Source organism: Prionailurus bengalensis, chromosome A1, assembly GCF_016509475.1.
Source record: "Prionailurus bengalensis isolate Pbe53 chromosome A1, Fcat_Pben_1.1_paternal_pri, whole genome shotgun sequence".
Taxonomy (NCBI): Eukaryota; Metazoa; Chordata; class Mammalia; order Carnivora; family Felidae; genus Prionailurus; species Prionailurus bengalensis.
In genome coordinates, this window is record NC_057343.1 from 101,787,678 (window position 1) to 101,809,605 (window position 21,928).

Here is a 21,928-nt window from a genome sequence, read left to right on the forward strand (position 1 = left end):
CTCACCTACCTCGCAGGGCTTTTGGGGCGCCCCGGGTCTCGACTCCTACCAGGCCGATGTGGGTGCTGCGATTTCCAGGGGAGAGGTGCATATTTACTTCTCCCCCTGTTCTCAGTGGCCTCACCTCCCTCGCAGGTGGCTTACCTGGGAGGGGGATGTTGTTGTCCCCGGGGTTTACCCGAGGCTGGACCGCCTCGAGCGGCAGGTTAACCTTCTTCCTTCCCTCCCTCCCGCCTGTCTCCCGGCAGGTTGCGACATGTGCGCGGACAACCGCAACGGCGAGTGTCCCATGCACGGGCCGCTGCACTCGCTGCGCCGGCTCGTGGGCACCAGCAGCGCCGCGGCCGCCGCGCCCCCGCCGGAGCTGCCCGAGTGGCTCCGGGACCTGCCGCGGGAGGTGTGCCTGTGCACCAGCACTGTGCCGGGCCTGGCCTACGGCATCTGCGCGGCGCAGAGGATCCAGCAGGGCACCTGGATCGGGCCCTTCCAGGGCGTCCTCCTGCCCCCGGAGAAGGTGCAGGCCGGCGCTGTGAGGAACACGCAGCATCTCTGGGAGGTAAGTCCCTCGCCGCCCAGCACCTTGCCAACCAGCTGGAGCTCTGGCCGGCAAAGAGCCTGGCCCTTGGTGGGGGCAGGGGCGGAGGAAGGCATTTTTGGGGAGAGCCTCCCTTGTTCTCCAGAAGGTAGTGGAGAATAGATTTCTCTGGTCACGCAAATGCCCAATATCGGCAGCACCTGCAGTAAAGAGGTGCGCAGCCAGGAAGACAGGGTCTCCAGGTTTCTGAAGTTGGAACCCCCTTAACAGGCCTCTACTCCAGCTAGTCTCCCTGGATCTTGAGAAAAAGAAAACGCAGGTGAGGTGATAGAGCAGAGGAGGGTGGACATTGGGGGTGTAAGCTAGAAGAATCTGGTGCCCCATTCTGAGCTCTTCCAGGATGTTTTTTGGGCACTGGGCAAGAAGGAACATAAGCCTGACCAGGAGGAAGAGAGCCAGGCTCCTTTTCCCAGATAAAAACAGTTTTGTAAACCCTGAATTAGACTGCAACATGTTTCATAACTTCCCAAGTATCCTAAGGAAGCAATTCCTGTGGTGAATGAGAAATCACAAATTCTGCTTCTTCTCTGACAAAGTACAGTTCCACAGTCTTCAACAAGACAGGAAATCAAAACATAGGAAAACTCGGAGCACTTTGATATCACCCAATTAATGGTAATACTTCAGTGGCACAATCTTATCTCACGCTATTATTTAAAAATAAACAGTGTACTTGAAAAATGTTAATCTGAGATTCCTCCCAAAGCTTTATGGTTGATTATCGAGATCCAGTTCTGAAGAGGCAGATTCTTGGCCATAGGTAATCCGCCCCCCCCAACCAGTTGTAGCCACCTCTCACCCATGGAGTGATTTATGAAATACAAGATGCTAGAAGTTTTACTCTTAGGGCAATATGTAGATCTTACTGAGGCCAGGCAGTGTAATGGAGTGGGAACAGCCAGAAAACAAAGTCTCTCAAGTGCCAGCGGCCAAGTTGGTGTGGACTTTAAGTCCCGGTTCACGGTCATTTCTACAGCAACGTGTCTCACACACTTGGTTCGCTGGCCTGTCAAGATGGGCATGCTCATTGTGAGAAGCCCCATGGTCAGTCACCAAAACTCGGGAGCCTCAGTAATCCACTCGGATTTTTGCTGAGCACTCTGGCCAGCACTACCTTAGGGCCTGCAGACACAGCATTGTGAAAAACAAACCCGGCCTCCAGAACTGTTACAGGGCTGTTGTCGATGGGCTGCTGGGGCCTGTGTTTGTAAAACCTCCTTGGAAGGGGGAGGAGCTAAGTGTATGAGCTCCCAGCTCACTGGCCCAAGATGACCACGTGGTGGCCACGGGTGGCATAGACCTTACAGTTATCTGCTAGGGCTGTGGGCCCAGGTTGCAGGTTCCATTTCACTCCTAAATTGGAAAACAGTTACACGTTTTTCATCTTTCAGACCAGGATTCTTGAACAAGGGGCAGATTTATGTTACCAAATAGTGTTTTCTTTTGTTTTGTTTTTTGTTTTTTAATAGAAATTTTTACAGGAAAACATGGTGGGAGAAAAATGGCTTGGTACATGGAGCCAGGTTAGGAGTTAGAGCTCTGGGGATTGGAAAAACTGACAAGTGGGAAATAATCAAAGCATCTGGTTTGGAAATATTTCCCAGTTGGTTTTTGTTTCTGACTAATTAGTTGTAACCTCCAATGTGGTTTAAAGTTTATAAAACACTTCCAGGCACTTTTCGTGTTCCAGTAGTGTTATTAGGAGTGCTAATATCATAGAGTTAAAGGTCTGCCAGTACTTTTCTGAGATCTTAAAGCAGTTGTTCAATGGTACGAATTTGCTCTGTGTGCACATGTTAAGACTGAACACTGTTATATTGCCCTCGGTTGCCTCACGTTTTGAGCTCATCTATTTTTAGAGTGCCAGGGGACAAAGCCATGAACATGAAAAAAATCCCACCATTCATTGTTGTTGTTTTTTTTCTTTTTTTGGTTTTTTTCTTAAAGGATTTGGATTCTTGGTATATTGGCTGGAGATCACTACGCATATAGAGTAAAATGATAAATCTTAATGCTGAAAACTGTAGAGTCTTTCTCTTGTACCTTTCCTTGTACGTGAAGTTGAAATTGTTCAAATAAGGAGTGGGACTTGAGGGTTGTTGTTGATCCCTCAGTCGATAGGAAGTGCGTCTTACCTGTAGCTTCAGGTATGTGAGTTGGTTCTGTGTTATAAAAAAGACTTGCTGGGAGTATGCACGCATAAATGATTTACGGGCCCCTCTTCCTAATTTCAGGACATGATCTGTTTATTTTTATCATGTGTAAGAACAGTTAGAATAAGCAAACATTGAGGGGATCGAAGGGATATTAAAACTGCAGCCGTGCAAAATATATCTGTCTCCTGGGAGATCCTATAAAATGTGACGGACTGGGGCCAGGTAACTTAGTGCCGATGTCCATTTGTAAGATACAACACTTACTTTAATGGGTTTCAGGTTTATATTAGTATAATTTTTTTTAAGCTATAGAGTCTGAGTTTGTTAATTTTAAGCATTATGATTTATTCTTTTTCTGAAATGTGCCGATTTGAATTTAGTGAAATTTATAACAGGAGATTCCAAATGGTGTTCCTTACATGTCAGCCTTTGCTTTCAAACCTAAGTTCTACTGTGAAAAAAATTTTAATCACTGTATGATTCGTATTAGGAAAGAATCAGTAATCGGGATATACGGTAGATCGATAGGAAACTTTTGGCAATAATTGTTTCATGACTCATGTAATAATTATCCATTGAAAAAAACACATTCTTTCAGATATCTTCCAGAATCTCAGGTTGACATAAAACAGATCTTTAAAAACTTAAAAGCAGTTGAAGCATTACCATTTCATTTTAAAAGTCAACTGAAATCATTTCTCTTCTCACATTTTTTCCAAGTCACTGGCTGATGAAGAAATGTCTTTATATTTAGAGTTCAATACTCAGGTCCTGATGGATCTTCCCAGGGTTACTTATCTTTATTTCAGTACAATAAATGGATTGCTAATCTTTTCCCGTCACTGTTTCCAAGTAGATGATGGATTTTTGTTTCAGTTTACAGTTCATTGTTTTTAGTATGGCTGTACTTTATTATACACATGAAGGCTTATTACAGAAACAATCAGATTCACCTTAGTTACTCCTTTTGTTTAATCATTAAAACCTCCATTTTCTTTGTAGAAAATGGCTCTTTAATATTTAACATACATCAGCCATGGAGAGCTTGTCTGATTGTTTTGTCAGTGTGCTATCATCTTTTAGTTAATATTTGCTTTGTGTATAACCCTGGTTCTTAAAAATAGAGCAATTTAAAGAAAGTTAAATATCATGCCGTTACCTTCCATATATTTTGACTTTTTGGGGTACTTACGGAAAATTCTAAGAGTTTTTCTTTTCTCTCTGTCTCTCTCTTTTTTAAGGAAGAAGTCCAAGTGATTTTTTTTTTTTTTTTTTTTTTTTTTTTTTTTTTTTTTTGGTGTGTGTGACTTAAGGAGATTAACAAACTGAAAGCCAAGTTGCTAGTCTTTTTCCTGGGGAGGGGCTGGGTACAGTTTCTTTTAGAATCAGATTTTAATGTGTTTTACAAAAAATAGTAAATTCAGATAGTTTAAAACAAAAACATTACAGGATGGATTAAACAATCACTCACTTTGCTTATAGACATTTATTCCAGTAAGAGTTGGATACATGGTATATTTCTAGCTACTTGGCCATAATGAGAAAAATCTTTCTCAATATTTTGCAAAGAAAACATAGTCTTTCTCAGCAATTAGGTCTTATTGATGAGAGTGAGATAATTTTGCCCTAATGTGTTTTCTAATAAAGAAGTGAAAAGGCACATTTGATTCTAACATTTGTGAAAACATTATCTCAATTATTAATGTGCCCTTTTTCCCTAGAGATAGATTAATCTAATTGCACATGGTTTCCCCTTTCTGCTTAACATCAGAATTTAATATGACTGGACCTGAGGAATGTACATAGTGTAAACTTGAAATTCTATTGGATATAAAATACGGAAGTTTAAAATAAAGTTACCATTTAAGATAGGCCAGAATTGCTCAGGCCTTTCAAATCAAAGTCTGATTTAACAGGAAATTTTAGTGACAATGACAAAATAGATTACACTTATTTTCGCCCTAGAAAAATTGTTCTGCTCATTGAAATAAGGTAGTGACTTGTTAGGATTACAGTCAAGGAACTGGAAAGGGCTTTAATTTTATAGAACCTGTCTTTGCCTCAGTAAATTTGAGTGTCTCCTTTTCATTTACACTATGTGAAAACCTTCCATTATTTTTCTTCAGAAAAATCAAGGGGGATAACATAATGCGGGGTTTTTTTTTGTTTTTTTTTTTTTGTGGTTTGATTTTATGCCATGATATTCTAGATTTAATAAGAGGTTTGCTTTTAAGCAAATGGTCTATTTTTCATCATTACCATTTAGCTTAGGTCAAAAGACGTTGATGAAACCAATATTAAAAATATATTACATGTTGCTAAATGTTTATATTTCACAACCATCATACATAATTGGTACTAGAAGGAAATGAATTGATTTCATATTTTAAATGTATTACTTAGCTTTTTATAAATACCCAATTGCATATATAGTACTGTACTCATTTGTATATATTTAGATGTTGGAAAAAAATCATTTCAAATGAATCATTTCAAATGAAATTAAAGTCATTTAAAAATGAAATTGAAGTCATTCTGAAGTTGTTCCGGTGATAGTACCATAATTATACGGTCCATATTTTTGCTTTATAGACTTTGACGCATTTGGCCTGATTCACCAAAGCACTAGGGGATAGAATTATGTGGCTGTTCCAGTTATAATGAAGTAGAAATTGTGTTTCTTAGTGATTTATCATTTCATGTGATAGACTGCTTGTCAGCTTGGTTTTGAATATGTCAAGTTCATGAAGTCCAAATATGATTTCTCCTTAAAAATAAACTATAGTCATAGTACTGTTCGGTTTTAAATTTGCAGAGTAGCAGCTGATGTATCTCTTTGGCTTTGCCTCATTTGATTCGAAGATGTCTTTTATAGTGGTGCCCATTTGATAGAGTGCGAGCATTTTGTAGTTTTACATACACTGTAAAACCATCTGCCGCCTCTTGGAATCGTTTCCAGCATTGTGCTAAAAATCAAAACTTAGGACTTAACGTTGGCTTCGAAAAGGGCCCTTACAGTCCTGGTCCGTTACATTTACATATCGCCCTGCACAGTGCCACTGGTGGTTTTCTGGGTCTGAAAATGATTCTGCTTTAAGAAAATAAATACGTAGAGCAGCCGTTTGGAAATTCTCACACTAGTGAGGTTTAATCTAAATATGCATGTGACACACCAGTGATTTAACTGCAAATATTTTATGAAGAGTGATGTGTTCTGTATCCATGGGACTATATTTCTCATTCGTTCATTTTATCTGTTGTTTACAGATGGCTTTTACTGATGGCATTTTGGCTATGTGAAGAAAATAATTCATAAGTCTCTCGTGTCCACAACCGCATCTTTTCTTACATCCTACGATTTTTTTTTTTTTCCACACTGACTTAAAAACAGGGTCAAGAAATTGAAATCCCAAGCTCAGAGGTTACTGGACAGATGAAGTCTGTCCTCCCCAGTGGTAGCAAGTGAGCTGATGAAAATGTGGCTATGGTAACATTGGGCTGAAGGAAGCTTGCTGGGGAGCCTCTGTCTTTTACTGTGTCACTTATGGCACTTTTAATTATTTGAGTAAGTCTGTTTTGCTCCCCAGAAATCACTTAGAGTGGTAGTATAACCTTATGGATTTGTTAGCTGAGGAACCACATCCACAATATCCAAAACCTCTCGTTCTGCCGATCTGAAGAACGCCATGCCTAGACCCACTGCTGGATTGCCACCCCCCCCAGCCCCGCCCCAGTCTCCCTCTCTCTCCCTTTCTCCCCCTCCCTTTCTTTTTTAGAATCTCGTAGACTCCAAGATTTCATGGGTCCCGACATTCCTTGTGTATTTACACAAGAAATACAGACTCCGGTACAACTGCTTAGCATAAAAGCCAGAGAAAGCAGAGCAGGGTAGACTTTTCCTTGTAAGCATTAGCCACCTCGCTCAGATAAGTTACAGAATTCCATTATCCAAATTGTTACACATGTGTGACAGAGGTTGACCTTTCGTCATGTCAATCCTTTTTGCGTGGGCCCCAGGCTCCAGCCTAATGGCTCAAACCCTGATTTACTCACTGTAATAAGGGCAGGAGGTCGAGCAGTTGTCAGGCTGCCTGTTCGTACTCTTCTCGGAGCCCGGTTGAAGGCTGTTAACACAAAGCTTTTCAAAGTGAATTTACAACCCACACCACTGACAGAGGCCAATCAGTGCACCATAAATGTCAGGTTAGTGAGATTGAGCAGTAAGTAAAGTACTGACAGCACACTATTGGCTGGAATCAATTGGCCAAGGTTTGACTGAGGAGCGCGAGCTACGTGCCTTGGCGGGCGCAGGGCTGGGGCTCAAGTGAGGAGCCTGGCTTTCCAGGTGGGAGTCCGTAGAGTAGAGGTACCTGGGAGCAGGTGTTTGAGGGTTGAGACGCCGCCCCCGTTTGCTGGGGCGTATGGGTGTAGCCAGCCTCGTCCGTGTTGATGGGCTGCACGGTGTCTGAGTTCACGGCGGCCCCGCCTGCTGACTCTGAGGCTTGGAGGAGAAGGGCCCCGCGTTAGACACAAAGGGGCAAGAGGAGAACGATCACGGTGTGGTGCCTTCAGAACCAGGGGACGCGTGCAGTGCGGTGCTGTGCGGCTAAAAGGTAACGTGTTCAGACTCCACAACCCTAACGGGGATTTCCACCAAGGCGCCGACCCACACACAAGCCGCCTCTTCTGCCCTTCTGGAGGCTGAGGGATGTGCAACTTTCACGGAAGTCACTAATGAATGATTATGGGTTGAGGGCCTGAATATCCATGAGGTGTGGTTTCCCCACCACACGGAATGTTTTTATCATTTTGTGTAATGACAGCCTGGACAACAATTCATTTAGCTCTGAAGGCATCAGCATTAAAATGGAGGAATCCATTAAAATGCTGTACGCAAGGATTTATAAATTAGGCAATTTCCTTGATTATTGCAATCATTTACAAAATTGATTGTTGCAGTGTGGTATAGACAGATTTCAGCAACTGTCATTGACAACAAGCACATTCTCTGATATCTATGGTTACTGGTCACCAAACCAGGTCACTGTCCCTCACTACTCCCTCTCTCCCGCTCCCCCCCCCCTTGTTGTGCTTGGTCAGAAGGTCAGGCAGACTTGCAGAGAACCTTAAAACTCTAAAGTTTGAGTTGCCTTCAGAAGAGACCCACTTGGGCTGTGAGGGTGGGTGCAGGTTGTTGTGACGGTTGTAGCATTGTTTGCACGTGTGAATTCTAATTTTGGAGCCGCACGAGGATGATGCTCATGTGCCTCAGGTCAGTAGCGGAGATTTTGAAATGAGGCCAACCCAAAAGGAGATAATTTTTGCAAATTGCAGCTGTAAATATTTGTTTGATTGAAGATCTAAAAGTCAATAATGTGTTTTATTTGTTGGTCCTTAGAGTTCTAATTATCCGATAGATATATCGTAGAGTCACTGGATTTTAGGTCAATTAATTCTGGAAGGCATAATAAAGACATTGTTACAAGCGTGAAACGCTCAAAATGCTGCAGATTTTCCTGTGCGAGGACACACACAAAACAAGTCGACTTGGTGCTTAATCACTAACCACAAACCACAGAGTTGCCTTTATTCGTGCAGTCTCAGACACGGGCATGCCCAATGTGTCTGCAGAGCTCCAGCCAATGAAAGCTAGCCGTGCGGTTTATGCTTAGTACCAAATAACTGACTTCGGACATTTGTTTTTCATCATCATTTTGTTTTTAATCATAATTTTTTCCCTTTTGGAACTCTAAAAGAAACCGGGGCTTGTAAAATAATAACACTTTGGAAAATTGTTTAACGCTGTTGGGAAGACAAAAACGTTTTGGTTTGTCCTGATTTGAAGACATCAGTATTTGATCTCATGGTGGTCTTTGTTTAAAAGGGAAGATGCTGTGTTTAAGGAAGGCCTATGGCTTGGTGACACCTTGCGTCTATTTGGCTATTGTTGGGTCAGAAGTCAGAAGTTCCTTTTCATTTTTAATTAGTTGTACTATCCATGGCTTCAAAATTCAGCAGAGAGGCAGTATTTTCATTTCAGTGCCTCGATATGATTGCCTCATTTTTATCCAAATGTTCTTTTCCACAGGTATTTCTGGTTTCTGTTAAGACTCAAAAGCCATGTGACTAGATCTGTTTTGGGTGAAGTGTGAACGAGGCACTCACTGTTAAAGCTGTTTCTGCCAGTGCCCTTGTACATGAATTTAATACACCAAAATCTACAGTGTGCAACTGTGAAATGATGGTATGGGGCTAAGCCCATTTTATTAAAATGAACAGTGTTTTTCACTCTCTGTGATCATTTTAAATTAAAGCTGCCTCCGGTAATGAAGTGTCTTCTATGTAGAAACATTCAGTGTAATCTAATTCAGCAGAAACTTCTTAAGTGCTTTTTAATTGGAATCAAATTAAATGTAATCAAGTCATGTTTTCAGGGTCTTGTAAAGCACCGAGACCTAAGTGTTGTTAGCAGGCTTGGGAATATTAATGTTGATCACAAATTTAGTACAACACTACTAAATTCTGAGAGGTCCATGCAAACTCCAAAATGGCAGATGACCAGTACATATATGTTTGGTTAGAGTACAATGCTTTCGGAATCTATTTTGTTTGTCCCCAGGCTAATACTGAGGTTCCTCTGTGATACTAAAAAAACACAGGAATCCTTGCTGGGAGATAAAATCCTGAAAAACTTGGGGCTCATGCAAAATGCACTTAATTTCAGTTTGTTGCAATTAATTGCAGTTTATAATTTGACCTGCATAATCTACAAAGTGGAAAATCTGAAAATTAAGCTTTAAATGATGGAAATGAGATTTTCTACTGAAAATGTTTAATGTTCATCCTAAGCAATTCAAACTACACAAAAGTATACGCTGGCAGTAACTGTTGTTGATGTTTTTTTTTTTCAAGATTTTATTCTTGTTTTCAAGTAATCCCTACACCCATCCGTGGGGCTTGAACTCACAGCCTCTGAGATCAAGAGTCACACGCTCCACTGACTGAGCCAGCCAGGTGCCCCCCCACCTTTGTCGATGATTTTTATAATGGCCTTTTGGGAGATGACTAATATAATGCATATTTATTTCATTGAAATCACAGTTTTGGTAAAAATATTTGTACACTGTCATTGATACTGCAAAACAGATCTTGAAAGCCGCCGCCAAAAGCACTGTTTTTCTAAGATCTTCTGCAGTGGTTAAATTTGGCTCAGCCATGAATAGATTTTGATTTTGTGTCTAGTTGCGTCCTTCCCTCTGTGTATTTCTCTTGGTAGGAAATTTCCTTAACAGTCTGCCAGCCTTGCTGTATTATAGAAACACTTCTTGTGATATTTTTGTATGTTTTTAGTGCATGTCTTTAATATGACCAGAGGCTTTCTGGAGCCTGTAGGGAGGTTTTAATGGTTCTCAGAGGGGAAGAAATTTCTGTGTTCCTTTTTATACGTGGAGGTGTTAACAAAAAAGGATCAGATTGCTTTGAAATGCTTTTCTAAGTAGGAAGACTCATTAATTTACCAACTTGCATGTTAGACTTCAGGCAAACTACTAAATTTCTTGTGTCGCCGTTTCTTGTATAAAAGAGTCCTGCACTATTGTGCAAGTTAGAAAGACCGTATGTATGGCTTTTGTATAACAAAAGGGATTTTCTGTTTCAATTGGGATTTTTATTTTATTTTATTTTTCACTTGGGATTTTAATAGTAGCCTGTAAGTTTCTACTGTACTCTGCACATAATTATAATTTCATTATTTGTTAAGGTGAAACCGTAGACTATGACACACAGTTTGAATGGATTTAGTTACAAAATCAGGCTTAAATAATATCTAAATGCACATTTATTTAGTGCTGCTTATAAGGAAGAAAGGATTAAAGAGATGCCATACGACATGGGCAAAAAAAAAATGATTAGATGGCTTTAATTTTTAAGACTACTTTTCTAATGGAGAGCAAAAGGATAACTGTAAATATTGGACATGTAAATAGAAGTTTCTAGGTGTGTGATTTCAGTAAGTCAAATGATTGCTCTTCATCCTCACAACAGAGAACTGACTTGCAGTATGAAATGTGAGGGGAAATGACTGAGAAACATCTAGAAAGATCACAAGGAAGCCCCCAAACCTGAAGGTCCTTTGACCGTGGACCTCACGCCAGGAGCAATTCATTAGGTAGGTTTGACACTGGGTATTGAATTCTGTATAGAACAGCATCTCACTGCCTAGCATATGGTGGCTTGTCAATACATATTAAATGACAGCAAATCAACATTGTGGCACATTTGCCACTGTCCATAAAAACGTGTGTGCTGCTGTGTGTGTACTGGTGAATACTGACTTACTGGCACACCGTGCAAATTGTGAATCTGTCAGTGTTGACCCTGTGAAAAGCAAGAATTCTGAGTAGTGGCTTGCAATTGGAAACTGTTATGTTTGGGGTGCCTGGGTGGCTCAGTCAGTTGAGCATCCGACTCTTGATTCATCTCAGGTCATGATCCCAGGGTCGTGGGGTCAAGCCCTGCGTGGGGCTCCATGCTGATGATGGAGCCTGCTTGGGCTTCTCTGTCTCCCTCCTTACCTCACCCTTCTCTGCTTGTGTGCACGTGCACGCATGCTCTCTTTCTCTCTCAAAATAAGTAAACACTAAAAAGAAAATTTTGTTTTATTATTTTTATAAGGAGGCTCCATGCCCCAGCGTGGAGCCCAATGCAGGGCTTGAATTCATGACCCTGAGATCAAGACCTGAGCTGCTATCAGCAGTTAGATGCTTTTTTTTTTTTAAATGTTTGTTTATTTTTGAGAGAGAGAGACAGAGATTGAGTGGGGGAGGGGCAGAGAGAGAGGGAGACACAGAATCTGAAGCAGGCTCCAGGCTCTGAGCTGTCAGCACAGAGCCTGACGAGGGCTCGAACCCATGAACCTCGAGATCATGATCTGAGCCGAAGTCAGATGCTTAACCGACTGAGCCACCCGCGCACCAACAGTTAGATGCTTAACTGACTGAGCCACCCAGGCACCCCAGGAAAATGTAGATGAAAAAGTCAAAATAAGATAAAAGCAGAGAGGCAGGCAAACCTTAAGAGACTCTTAAATACAGAGAATGAGCTGAGGGGTGGTGGTGGCGGATAGGCTAAATGGGTGACGGGCATTTAGGAGGGAACTTGTTGGGATGAGCACTGGTGTCCTATGTAAGACATAAATCACCGGGTTCTACTCCCGAAGCCATGACAACCCTGCATGTGAACTAACTTGACTTTAAATACAAAAAAAAAAAAAAAAAACCTCAGATGAAGAAGTAAAAATCGAAACATGCTCTAAAGAACAAAAATTTAGGTTGAGATTAATATTTTTAAAAATGTATATTCGCTTTACATGAATCATTTCTCTTACGGCGTCTGGAGTTATTACTTAGATGTCACTCAGAGCAGGGGTGATGTTCAAAGTATTTGACAACCAATGCTGTCCCATAAACCTGCGTGGCTGCTGCTGTATCGGTGTCTTGGGTGTGGCGTAGAGGTTCTGAATCTAGGAGAGTTAGGTGGGCTTTAGCAAAGCTATTAAATACACAATCAGTGGCAATAACAATCTATTAACAGGTATAGTGTTTTTGTTTTATAAGATAAAAAGTTCTGGAGATGGGTTGCACAACTGTGTGACCATCCTTTACTAAACCGTACCCTGAAACATGGTTAAAATGGGGGCGCCTGGGTGGCTCAGTCAATTAAGCCACACACTTGATCTCGTGGGTGGTAAGTTCAAGCCCTACCTCCGCCATCAGCGCGGAGCCTGCTTGGGATTCTCTGCCTCCCTCTCTCCCTGCCCCTTCCCACTCGCAGTAAATAAATAAAGTTTAAAAACATAGTTAAAATGGTAAATGTTATGTGGATTTTACCCCAATTAAAAACGAAGAACGATCTACATTTTCAGCGATTTTTCTTCTAGCTCTTCTTAAAGTCTAGCTTACGTAAGAGTTTTCAGGTGTAGGGAGCCAAGAAAAAGTCACTCTAGGGTCCTGCCCCTAAAAGATTCTGGTTCAACCCTCCTGCACTGGGGACCCAGCAGTCTGTTTTCTTAACAAATGTCTCACCGGCTCGTCCAGCTGCACTTTAAGCAAACAGAAAAAGCCAGACTCCACCTTTTTCTACCTTACTCCAGGCGTTGCCCGCTTCTCTTGTTTGGGCTCCCCTTGAGCAAACCTGGTCTAGTCTCATTTGCTCCTATGTTAATTCTAGTCTTGCTTTCATTCCTGCTGCACCTGGACTAATCTCTGGGTATTTCCCATCTCCTCCCTTACCACCCCCTCCAGATAGACAGATGGATAGATAGGTCGATAGATACAGAGATAGATTCAAGTATTGCTAGACGTAACAGACAGCAAAATGGACTCCAGTGACTTTCCTCTCTTTGTATCTTTTGGAAGTCTGCCTGGCCAGGTGTAAGGAAGCGAGCAAAAAGACAGAAAGCTTTCCACAGTGTGTAAACCGCAGTGTGTCATTAGCCCCTAGGTAATCAAGGCGTGTTTCAGAAGGAGGTGGCTTCCTGGACGGCAGGCATTCGGTGCTGCTCGCTAGGGCCAGAGCTCCAGCACTGTCTGGGTCTGAGCCGTGTGTGACGGCAAGCAGACCCCCGAACTCCCTCCGCTCCTACCATCGCTGCTTTGCTCTCCGCGTCACCTGGCAGCCCCTTCTGTGCAGTCCTCTACCACGTGGAGAGACCATATGGTCCTTGTGTGACATTTGCCATTTGCACAGTCTGTAAAGTTTCCATATGCCAACTTCATTCTCCAGGTCTGCTGATCTTTTCCCGTCTTTTGCCTCCGCCTGCCGTTTCTGCCCGTTGATGGAGGGAGGTCTGTGGGCACGCAGCCTGTTGTCAGGTCTGCCCTTCTTACACTTACCTCCCCTGTTCTTACGGTTTCTTCCTTTTTGTTTTTAATTAAAAATACTTTTTTTTTTAGCGTTTGTGTGTTGAGAGAGTGCGAGCAGGGGAGGGGCAGAGAGAGGGAGTCACAGCATCAGAAGCAGGCTCCAGACTTTGTGCTGACAGCTCAGAGCCCAGTGTGGGGCTCGAACCCACAAACTGCGAGATCGTGACCTGAGCTGAAGTTGGGGCCACGCAGGCGCCCCTGTTCCCTTTTTTTTTTTCTTTTAATGTTTATTTTTGAGAGAATGTAAGTGAGGGAAGGGCAGAGAGGGGGACGGAAGATCTGAAGCAGGCTCTGCCGACAGCAGCGAGCCCCATGCGGGGTTTGAACTCAGGAACAAACTGTGAGATCATGACCTGAGCCAAAGTGGGTTGCTCAACTGACTGAGCCACCCGGGTGCCTTTCACTCATTCTTACTGTTTCAGTTGCCTTCTCTGAGGGATGGCTCTCGTGTTCCGGTCCCCACTCTGACCTCTCCTAAGTCCTGGATTTCTTTGAGACCTCGCTGTTTGGAGATGTAGTTACACATTGAGTGTGCTGACTGCCCTCGCCCTACGTCTCCCCACAGAGGTGGCCCTTTATCCTTAACCTACAGTGTTCTCTTAGCCCTTTTTGGCCTATGAGCCCAACACTTTGGAGTCCCTCTAACGGTTTTTTAAAAATATTTATGTTCCTGGCAACCAACAGGGTATCTAGCACACAAAAGGTACTTAGTAAACAGTGTTGTTCTGATAGCAATAATCAGAGCTAACACAGCTCCTCTGAGACTGTGAACCAGGCGCTATGCATGCTAAAGAGCTCTGCGGAGCTGGTCTTAATTCCTCCTCAGAACATCCTGGTGAGGTGAGGACTATTGCAACTCCTTTTTCACATGAAGGAACTTCTCAGATGAAGGCAAAAGAAGTTAAATTACTCACCCAAGGTTGTATGTAGTGAAGGTAGGACTCCCCCTGAGGTGGTGTGGCCCGTAGAGTCCTTGCTCCAAACCATTCTGCTGTTATACTGCCTGCTCCCTTCCACTCTGACCCCTGAACTGCCATTACGTTATGGGGCTCCAATGTCTGCCACAGACTTCTCCACACAGCTGACCCTAGCCTCTAGGTCTGCATATGAGCTTTTCCTCCTTGGTAGACAATGCTTTGGCTTCTCAGACACAGCCCAGCTGCAGCTTAACAGAGACCTGGTACTTAGTCTCATGATGTGCTTGGTCCACCTTGGGTTCTAGGACCATCGGCGCCATGTTTATTATGCTAGACAATTCAAACTTCCCAGCCTTCAGAGAAATAAATTTACTGAGAGCCTACATGCGTGAGGTGTCGTGCAGGTCACAAAGATGGGCAAGATGAACTCTGCCTTCAAGGGCCAGAGAGTGGTAGGACCGTGAGTAATTCCCCTTGGAAACAGGAGCGAAAAGTGCTTTTTCAGAGCACAGAGGTGGCTTCCTGCTCGGAGCCTCAGGGAAGGAGGAGAATTTGACCCGGGGACATAAATGGTTAATATTAAGGGAGGCAGGTGCTTCCTGGGGGAAGATCAGCCCCCATCACTGTGTCCACAGTCCTTCCTTTCCCAGCTGTGTTGCCTCTCTGTCCTTCCTCTCAATGAACTGCTTCCTGTCCTCTGGTATACCAAAATGGTATGCCAGAAGGCTTGCCCTTCTGTGGTCAGCCCGCGTCTTTCACTTTTTTTAGAGCCACAGTTCCCAGGAATTCATTTTAGCCTCGTTCTGGGTCTCCACCACCCTATTCACTTTCTCTTGCCTTCAGCCATCCCCTTAATAGGTGTTGAAGTTTGGCTTTATCACCTGATGTTACAGTTAGGTCCTCGCTTGGTAAGCTCTTATTTGGGACTTACTTACACTAAAAAAATATTTGATTGTTTATAATTCAACTCTGATTGGGTGTCCTGTATTTTACTTGCTCACTTTGGCAATCCTATTAAGGTGACAACTGAGGAGAGACCTCATGGAAGAAGGAATGATCCTTGAGATCGTTCGGGAAGGCCAGCGTGCTAGAAGCCAAGGGGGGTTCGGAGAGACATGGTGGGAGATAAAGTCGGAGGGACTATGGGAAAAGACTGCATTTTATCGTGGGTGAAGTAGATCTTGAGGCGGAAGTAGCCTGAACTGAACTGTCCTCTGTGTTATAAAAACGTTCTTCTGGGTGCTGTGTGGAGAAGGCTCTGGTGGGGCAAGGCTGGCTGCTGAGGGCAGGAACTCAGTGGACAGGGTGGAGAAGTGGATTTGGAGTTAGGGGAACATTTGGTGATTTCAATCCGTAGGGCTCCTTGAGCTCAGCTGGCGAGGGTGGGAAGGCAGAGCTCTGACTGGAGGGAGGCTAGTTCTATGATGGCTAGTTCTCTATGCCTCTGTGAACTGCCTCCGTAAAAGTCTTATGTGGATTAAGGACCGTGTAGGTTGGTACAGCCACAGATGGCCTCATCTCATTTCCGTCCCCTGCCATTAATGTCACAGGTCTTCACTTTTGCCCCTTTGGTGGGTGTGGCAGTGAGGCAGTAGTACAGCCAGCCTTCTTAAGCACTTTGGAATCTGAACCATGAGACGCCTAGAGACTCCACTTGAGGTCTATGCAGGATACCTTCCCCAGAGAGAGGGATGCTTCACCTGACTCAGCTCGGCGTTGGCTCAAAACTCTCCTTTAGCTCCTCTCCTGTGCAGCTGTCTGCATGCACACGTGCTCGGTACTGTTCTCTTGGCTTTTCGCCGTGCGTCTTCTGATGTCTTCGTATTTTTTCCGATTACAAAGGGTAATGAGCGAGAATCTGGAAAACGCAGAAAAATACTTGTGAAAACACGAGATAAAAGAGCTGTAAATAACTTGGTGTCATTCGTACTGCAGTTAGGATTTTCTTTTAATACATGGATAACAACATATTCTTTGCTCTTAGCATGAAACCGTACGCACGTCCCCCATGTTGAAAATTCTTGGAGGAGGAGCACCTGAGTGGCTCCGTCGTCGAAGCATCTGACTTTGGCTCAGGTCACAATCTTTGGTTTGTGAGTTTGAGCCCCGCTTTGGGTGAGCCCCGCTTCTCTCTCCCTCTCTCTCTCTCTGCCCTTCACTCATGTCTTCTCTCTCTCTCAAAAAAAAAAAACAAAAAAACCAAATAAAACCAAAATTCTTTGCATGTATATCCAATGATTTTTATGGCTGTATACTCTCAATATGGTTGAATCCGGTTGTTGAACATTTGTGTTGATCCTTCCTCCCTCTCTGCCTCCTTCCCTTTTTTCCTCCTTCCCTTCCTCCTTCCCACCCTCTCTCCTTACTTTGAAAATATTACTGATCCTTTGGTCTCCTGAGTGTATCGGCTCAAGCTTGCCAAAATACCTGCAGGAAAACACACACATACAGAGAAACTCTTTTTTTGTGCAAACAGTAAGAATCCTCAGAACGCCCGCAAATATTTATCCATCACTTTGTAGTTTGAAAGAGATTTCATAACGGGCATGCTGATTTTATTGCTGTGCCCTCTGCAGCGCAGGGAGCGCTCTGTCCCGCCCGGTGCTAGTGACATGGGGAGGCTGGATCCACGAGGCCAGGCGGAGCTGGCTCTTTTGACCCGTGTCAAGTGGAGCTTTCCATCTGTCCAAATGTTAGCCTGGAACTAAACGCCTCCACACAGCGATGAAATCCCTAACAAATGTAGTGACAGCGCGGAACATAAGGCCTTAATTTTTTTCAAATTGCTTGCATTTACAGTGAATTCAATTTGAACGATAAGTCGCCTCCGTGCGAATGACTCACGCGCCTGTTATTGTGAGCTTTGTTTTGCGGAGTACACGAAACAGAGAGAGAGGTGGGTTCACAGAGCGAACCCAGCCAAGGTGGTGGCGACTCGTTTCCAGCTGAGAAAGTTGTTCCGTGTCTTTACACATGGTGCATTCTGGGACTGGAGTTGCACAAGGAAACGGAAATACCTTTTAAAAGCGCATTTGGTCCACTGTCCACAGGGGCAGTTGGAGGGGATAAATACGCAGACGAAGCTTACTTAGGTAGCACAGTGAAAAAGTGGTTTTTTTTTTTGTCTTCCAGGACGTTTCACTTCAGGTCCGCTGAAACCCCTTTTCCAAATCCAGACTGTTGGGGTTCTAGAGAGGGCAGCGAGATTAGGCCTTGCAGACTGTGACAGAAGGGAGGAAATGATTTCCAAAGCAAATCACTTCCCCACTGTAGAGAGGCCTGGAGAGAAACAGTAAGGAAATGTCTAGAAAACAACCATATAAATAGCTGATTGCTAAAATATTTGGATAATTTTGAGAATAAATGCAGGCTAACATTTTTGGACAGTGAAATCAGCTTTTCATAATAACTCTGTCTCCCAGCCAGTAATTTCCTTGTTCTCCCTAATTTATTTCACTTCTCTGTAGCTGGCAAATTCCTGTGTTCCGTACCTCAAATACACCAGCTTTCCAGCTACCAATTTCTGTTGTGAGACTCTTGCTTCGCTTCCTGTTTTTATGCACAAACTGGTTCTCGCACGGAGTTGGGGGGGGGGGGGCGGGAGGCTCTAGAGCTGAAAGAGATTCGCGCTTTCTGATGACTTTCTGAGCAGTACCTCCGGGGATGCCCAGGGTCCTGACGCTTTATTTAATTTTGGACCCAGGTCCGGAGTGACTCCCGAGTTAAGCAACTTTTAACAGTCTTAGAGCTCCTGGTAAGGGCAGTAGGGACTGGGAGAGGACAATAAACAGACCCAGGCCATCTCCACTGGAGGTTAATGGCACAAGTGGTCCCTGCCAGGTTTGTACGGCCCTTGAAGGCAGTGGGTCATTCAAGGTGCCTTTGGTTTTTGGCCTTTTATTTTTTCCCCTGACCAAGGGAGAGGAGGAGCAGTGACTTCTACTTCTGAAAACTCTGTTTAGCGGCCTGGCACGATGGAAATTTTCATGCTCTTGACTTTGGACCACAGCAAGTTTGTGTCTGGAAAGTTTAAAATGGGTATCTTAGAGACACATCAGAAAGGACTAGATAACCAATAGAAAATAGGGTGGGTTTCATTTTGGTGCCCTGTCACCTTTCTTGTTTGGGTAGAGCCACTGAGGGGTTTTTCTCAGATTCACCCTGATGGCATGGGATCACTAATGACGGACTTTCTCTATTTTAAACCTTGCTAGAGCCAGGAGTTCCATTCAGAGCAACTGCGGACCAGGTGGCACAGGGCTGAGTGTGAAGCACGAGCAGTGTTTGCTTTGCATTGTATGCTTGGTGACCGAGAACTGGACCAGAAATTGTAGAGGTGTGCCCCAATTCTGGAGGACGAACGAGAGCCATTCGGCCCGTCCAACATAGGTTCATTTATCCAGGATGTATTGGATAAGCTTCTCTTATGTGCTGGGCTCTGCCCAGGATCGGTGGAGGATGGTGTTGTATTTGAAAGACAGAGTTTGTGCCTGGGAGGAGTTAACTGTTTGTAAGATATTGAAGGGAAATAGATAAGTCAGAGGGAGTATCGGTGGGCCCCTGATGATGAAAATGCAGAGGAGACCTGGGGAGGTGAATAAAGGTCCACCTGGTGAGTGCTGTCACCTCTGGAGGTAGGTTTGCTGGCACGTTTTTCTGGGATGAGTGTACTGGGAAGCCTAACCAAGAGGAGAGACGGAATGTGAGAGGGGATGAGTCAGGGACGACCGGAGGAGGAGTAAACGAACTGTTGGTGTCTGAAAGGTCGGCTTGGTCCGTGGGTCGCTCTCATGGAGCTGATAGAAAAAAACGAGGCTGTAGACGCAGGAAGGCACACGAGTGAGCTGCTTAAAAACTGGTGCGAAAGTTCAGATTTGACGTGTGCATAGGAAACCGCGACGTGTTACTTGGGAAGGGGACTTGAGGCTGGCTGCTTGCAAATGAAGAGGGACATGGGTTTGACTTGACAGGTAATGTTTTCACAGGCATCGCGATAGGTAATGGAAGTCTCGCCCGTATCTGAGATCTCCCCTTCATTGAGATTGATGGAGACTGTGGTAAAGCTGGGACCACCCCTTAACGGCAGCGGATTTCAGTGACTAGAGCCCAGTGTATGTTACACACGAGCCCTCAGTCCCTGTGCACAGCCCTTTTAGGGCAGTTGAGTATCGCAGTGTCTGAGATTTGGTCCATAACTCTTAGTAACCTCTACTTAGATGGACAGGGAAGCCAGATGGCAGGGGAGCAAGGAGTTGTATAGCAGTGCTCGGAAGGGGGAATAGGAACCCCTCTAAGGTCTAGAGAATTCTCTGGGTTAGAAGCTTTTTTTTTTCCCTTCCCCTTTCTGATGGTGATTGTGGTACAATCGCTCACTGGGGTGTACGATCTTCTGTTGGAACAAAGAAGAGTATCTTCTGCTTTGTGCCAAATGCGTGCATCTTGTTAGGTTCAGGATGGGCTTGACTCTGCCCGTCTGTGGTCCTTCAGCAAACGGCATAGACTGAACTGTAAAAATTTAAAGGAAGAAAACAAGCACAAACCTAGAAAACTCAGCTGTCGAGGAGCCCGGAGTAGAAAGATGTGTGTGTGTGTGGGGGTGGGGTTGGGGTGGGAGGGGAGTGTTCACATGACCCTTCCAGGAAAATTTGGATAATGGACTGAGTGACTAATGTGTAGCGGGCAGCGTTCACTGTTATTATTTCTTACACACAGAAAACAAAAAAGAGAAACCATCCTAAAGCAGCTGCGAGCTAAAAGGAGCAGTAGGAGCTATAACTTTTTGAGTGAGTGGAGATCACAGTAGGGCAAACCCATATGACACGTAAAAACATGAAGGAATGAGAAAACAATGGGTGATCCAGGTTAGGTATTGGGAAAGACAGGACCTGGGCAGTGGGATCCTCTGAGAAGACAGAGCGAAGAGTGCTGTGGGGTGGGGGTGGGAGTGGGGTCCCAGGGACATCAGCTGTCACGCAGGTGCTGGGTACAGGCGGGCTCCGCAGTCCTGCCACCTTTGGGGCCACCGACTTCTTTATTCCTGCTACAGTGACCAGAAACTTCCGTGATGATGCCTGGCCCTGCCCCCTCTTGGAATTAGAGGAATGCATCTGTTTGCGGGCTGGAGATTAGAGTTTGGGGCTGGGGGTGGGGGGCTACAAGGAGAGCTGTCTTTTTGGGTGGCCTCACAAGACATGCTTCAGACCCGAAGCTGATACTTCAAAACTTCCTTCTCTGATAATCTATAATATTCTGTTTTTAGAACTACACTGTCAGCGGTGTCGGAGGGACTCCTCTCAGATGATTCATCCATTTAAGACGAGCAGTAATATCTCTTGTTTGGAAATTAAGCAACAGAAAGGAATTCAAGGGGGCCAGCTAAATATGGGTATTTTAAATGAAAATATATCTGTGGTTATGCTACCAAGTTAGGTCAGATGGGTTTTATTCCAGAGTCTATATACAAGGTTAAAAGATTATGTTTGAATGGTTTCAGTTTGTTTTTCATTTGAAAAGTTTAAGTTGAGTTAAAAATTATTGTTAAAAGTCTGTCCTTCACAGTGTCTTCTAGAGTATCGATACACCGGAGGTACCTTGTAACGAGTTTTTGGTGAGTTTTGGGTGTGTTTCGTTTTATTAGAAACCTTTGTTTATTCTCATTGCACCTTGTTCCAGAAAAGACTTGAAGCGGCTCAGTAGAAAGTCTGAGTTTAGAGATGGATACATGTTTGAGATGAAACCGAGAAGTTCTAAGGAGAAACACATGTGCATAATTTAACATATTCTAGATAACCTCTTGATGCTGGAATGTGGTATATCCAAACAGTGTTGTCTTGGAGAGGTTACTTGATGAACACCTTCTCTGGGAGTTGTGTTGTGTGTGTGTGTGTGTGTGTGTGTGTGTGTGTGTAGAATGGAAATGTTACCATGATGGGATGTTTTTTGCTCCATCATCTCAGACACAGTGTCACATGGGGGTAGAGGGAGATGGGCAGTCTGAGAGTGAAGTCTCCTGACAAGTTGTGTAATGCTAGATTTCTTCATCCCCCCCCCCTTTTTTTGTCTTATTAAACAAGTATTTGGTTTTTATTATCAAAAATAAAGAAAATACAGGAAAAAAATGTTAATTCCCACAATCTACTACCTGGAAACAAACTCTAACATTTTACATGTATTTTTTTTTCTAGAAAACTTTATATGCATTTACATGTGTGCTTTCTGCTGACTTTTTTTTTTTTTACTTAAAATTATTACCTACACATGTCCTAGCATAATTAATACTCTGCGTAATCATCCTGTGTAACATATCGTCAAATGAATGAGTCACAGTTTGCTTAACTG

The 21,928-nt window shown here is 43.8% G+C and overlaps 1 protein-coding gene across 1 annotated transcript in view; it reads left to right on the forward strand.

Moving 5' to 3' along the window:
* Positions 1-21,928, forward strand: part of PRDM6 (PR/SET domain 6) — a 105,862-nt gene that overhangs the window by 9,932 nt on the left and 74,002 nt on the right. Inside the window, exon 3 of the mRNA XM_043586312.1 lies at positions 249-556. Coding sequence (XP_043442247.1) covers positions 249-556 — 308 coding nt within the window. The remainder of the gene's footprint in view (positions 1-248; positions 557-21,928) is intronic.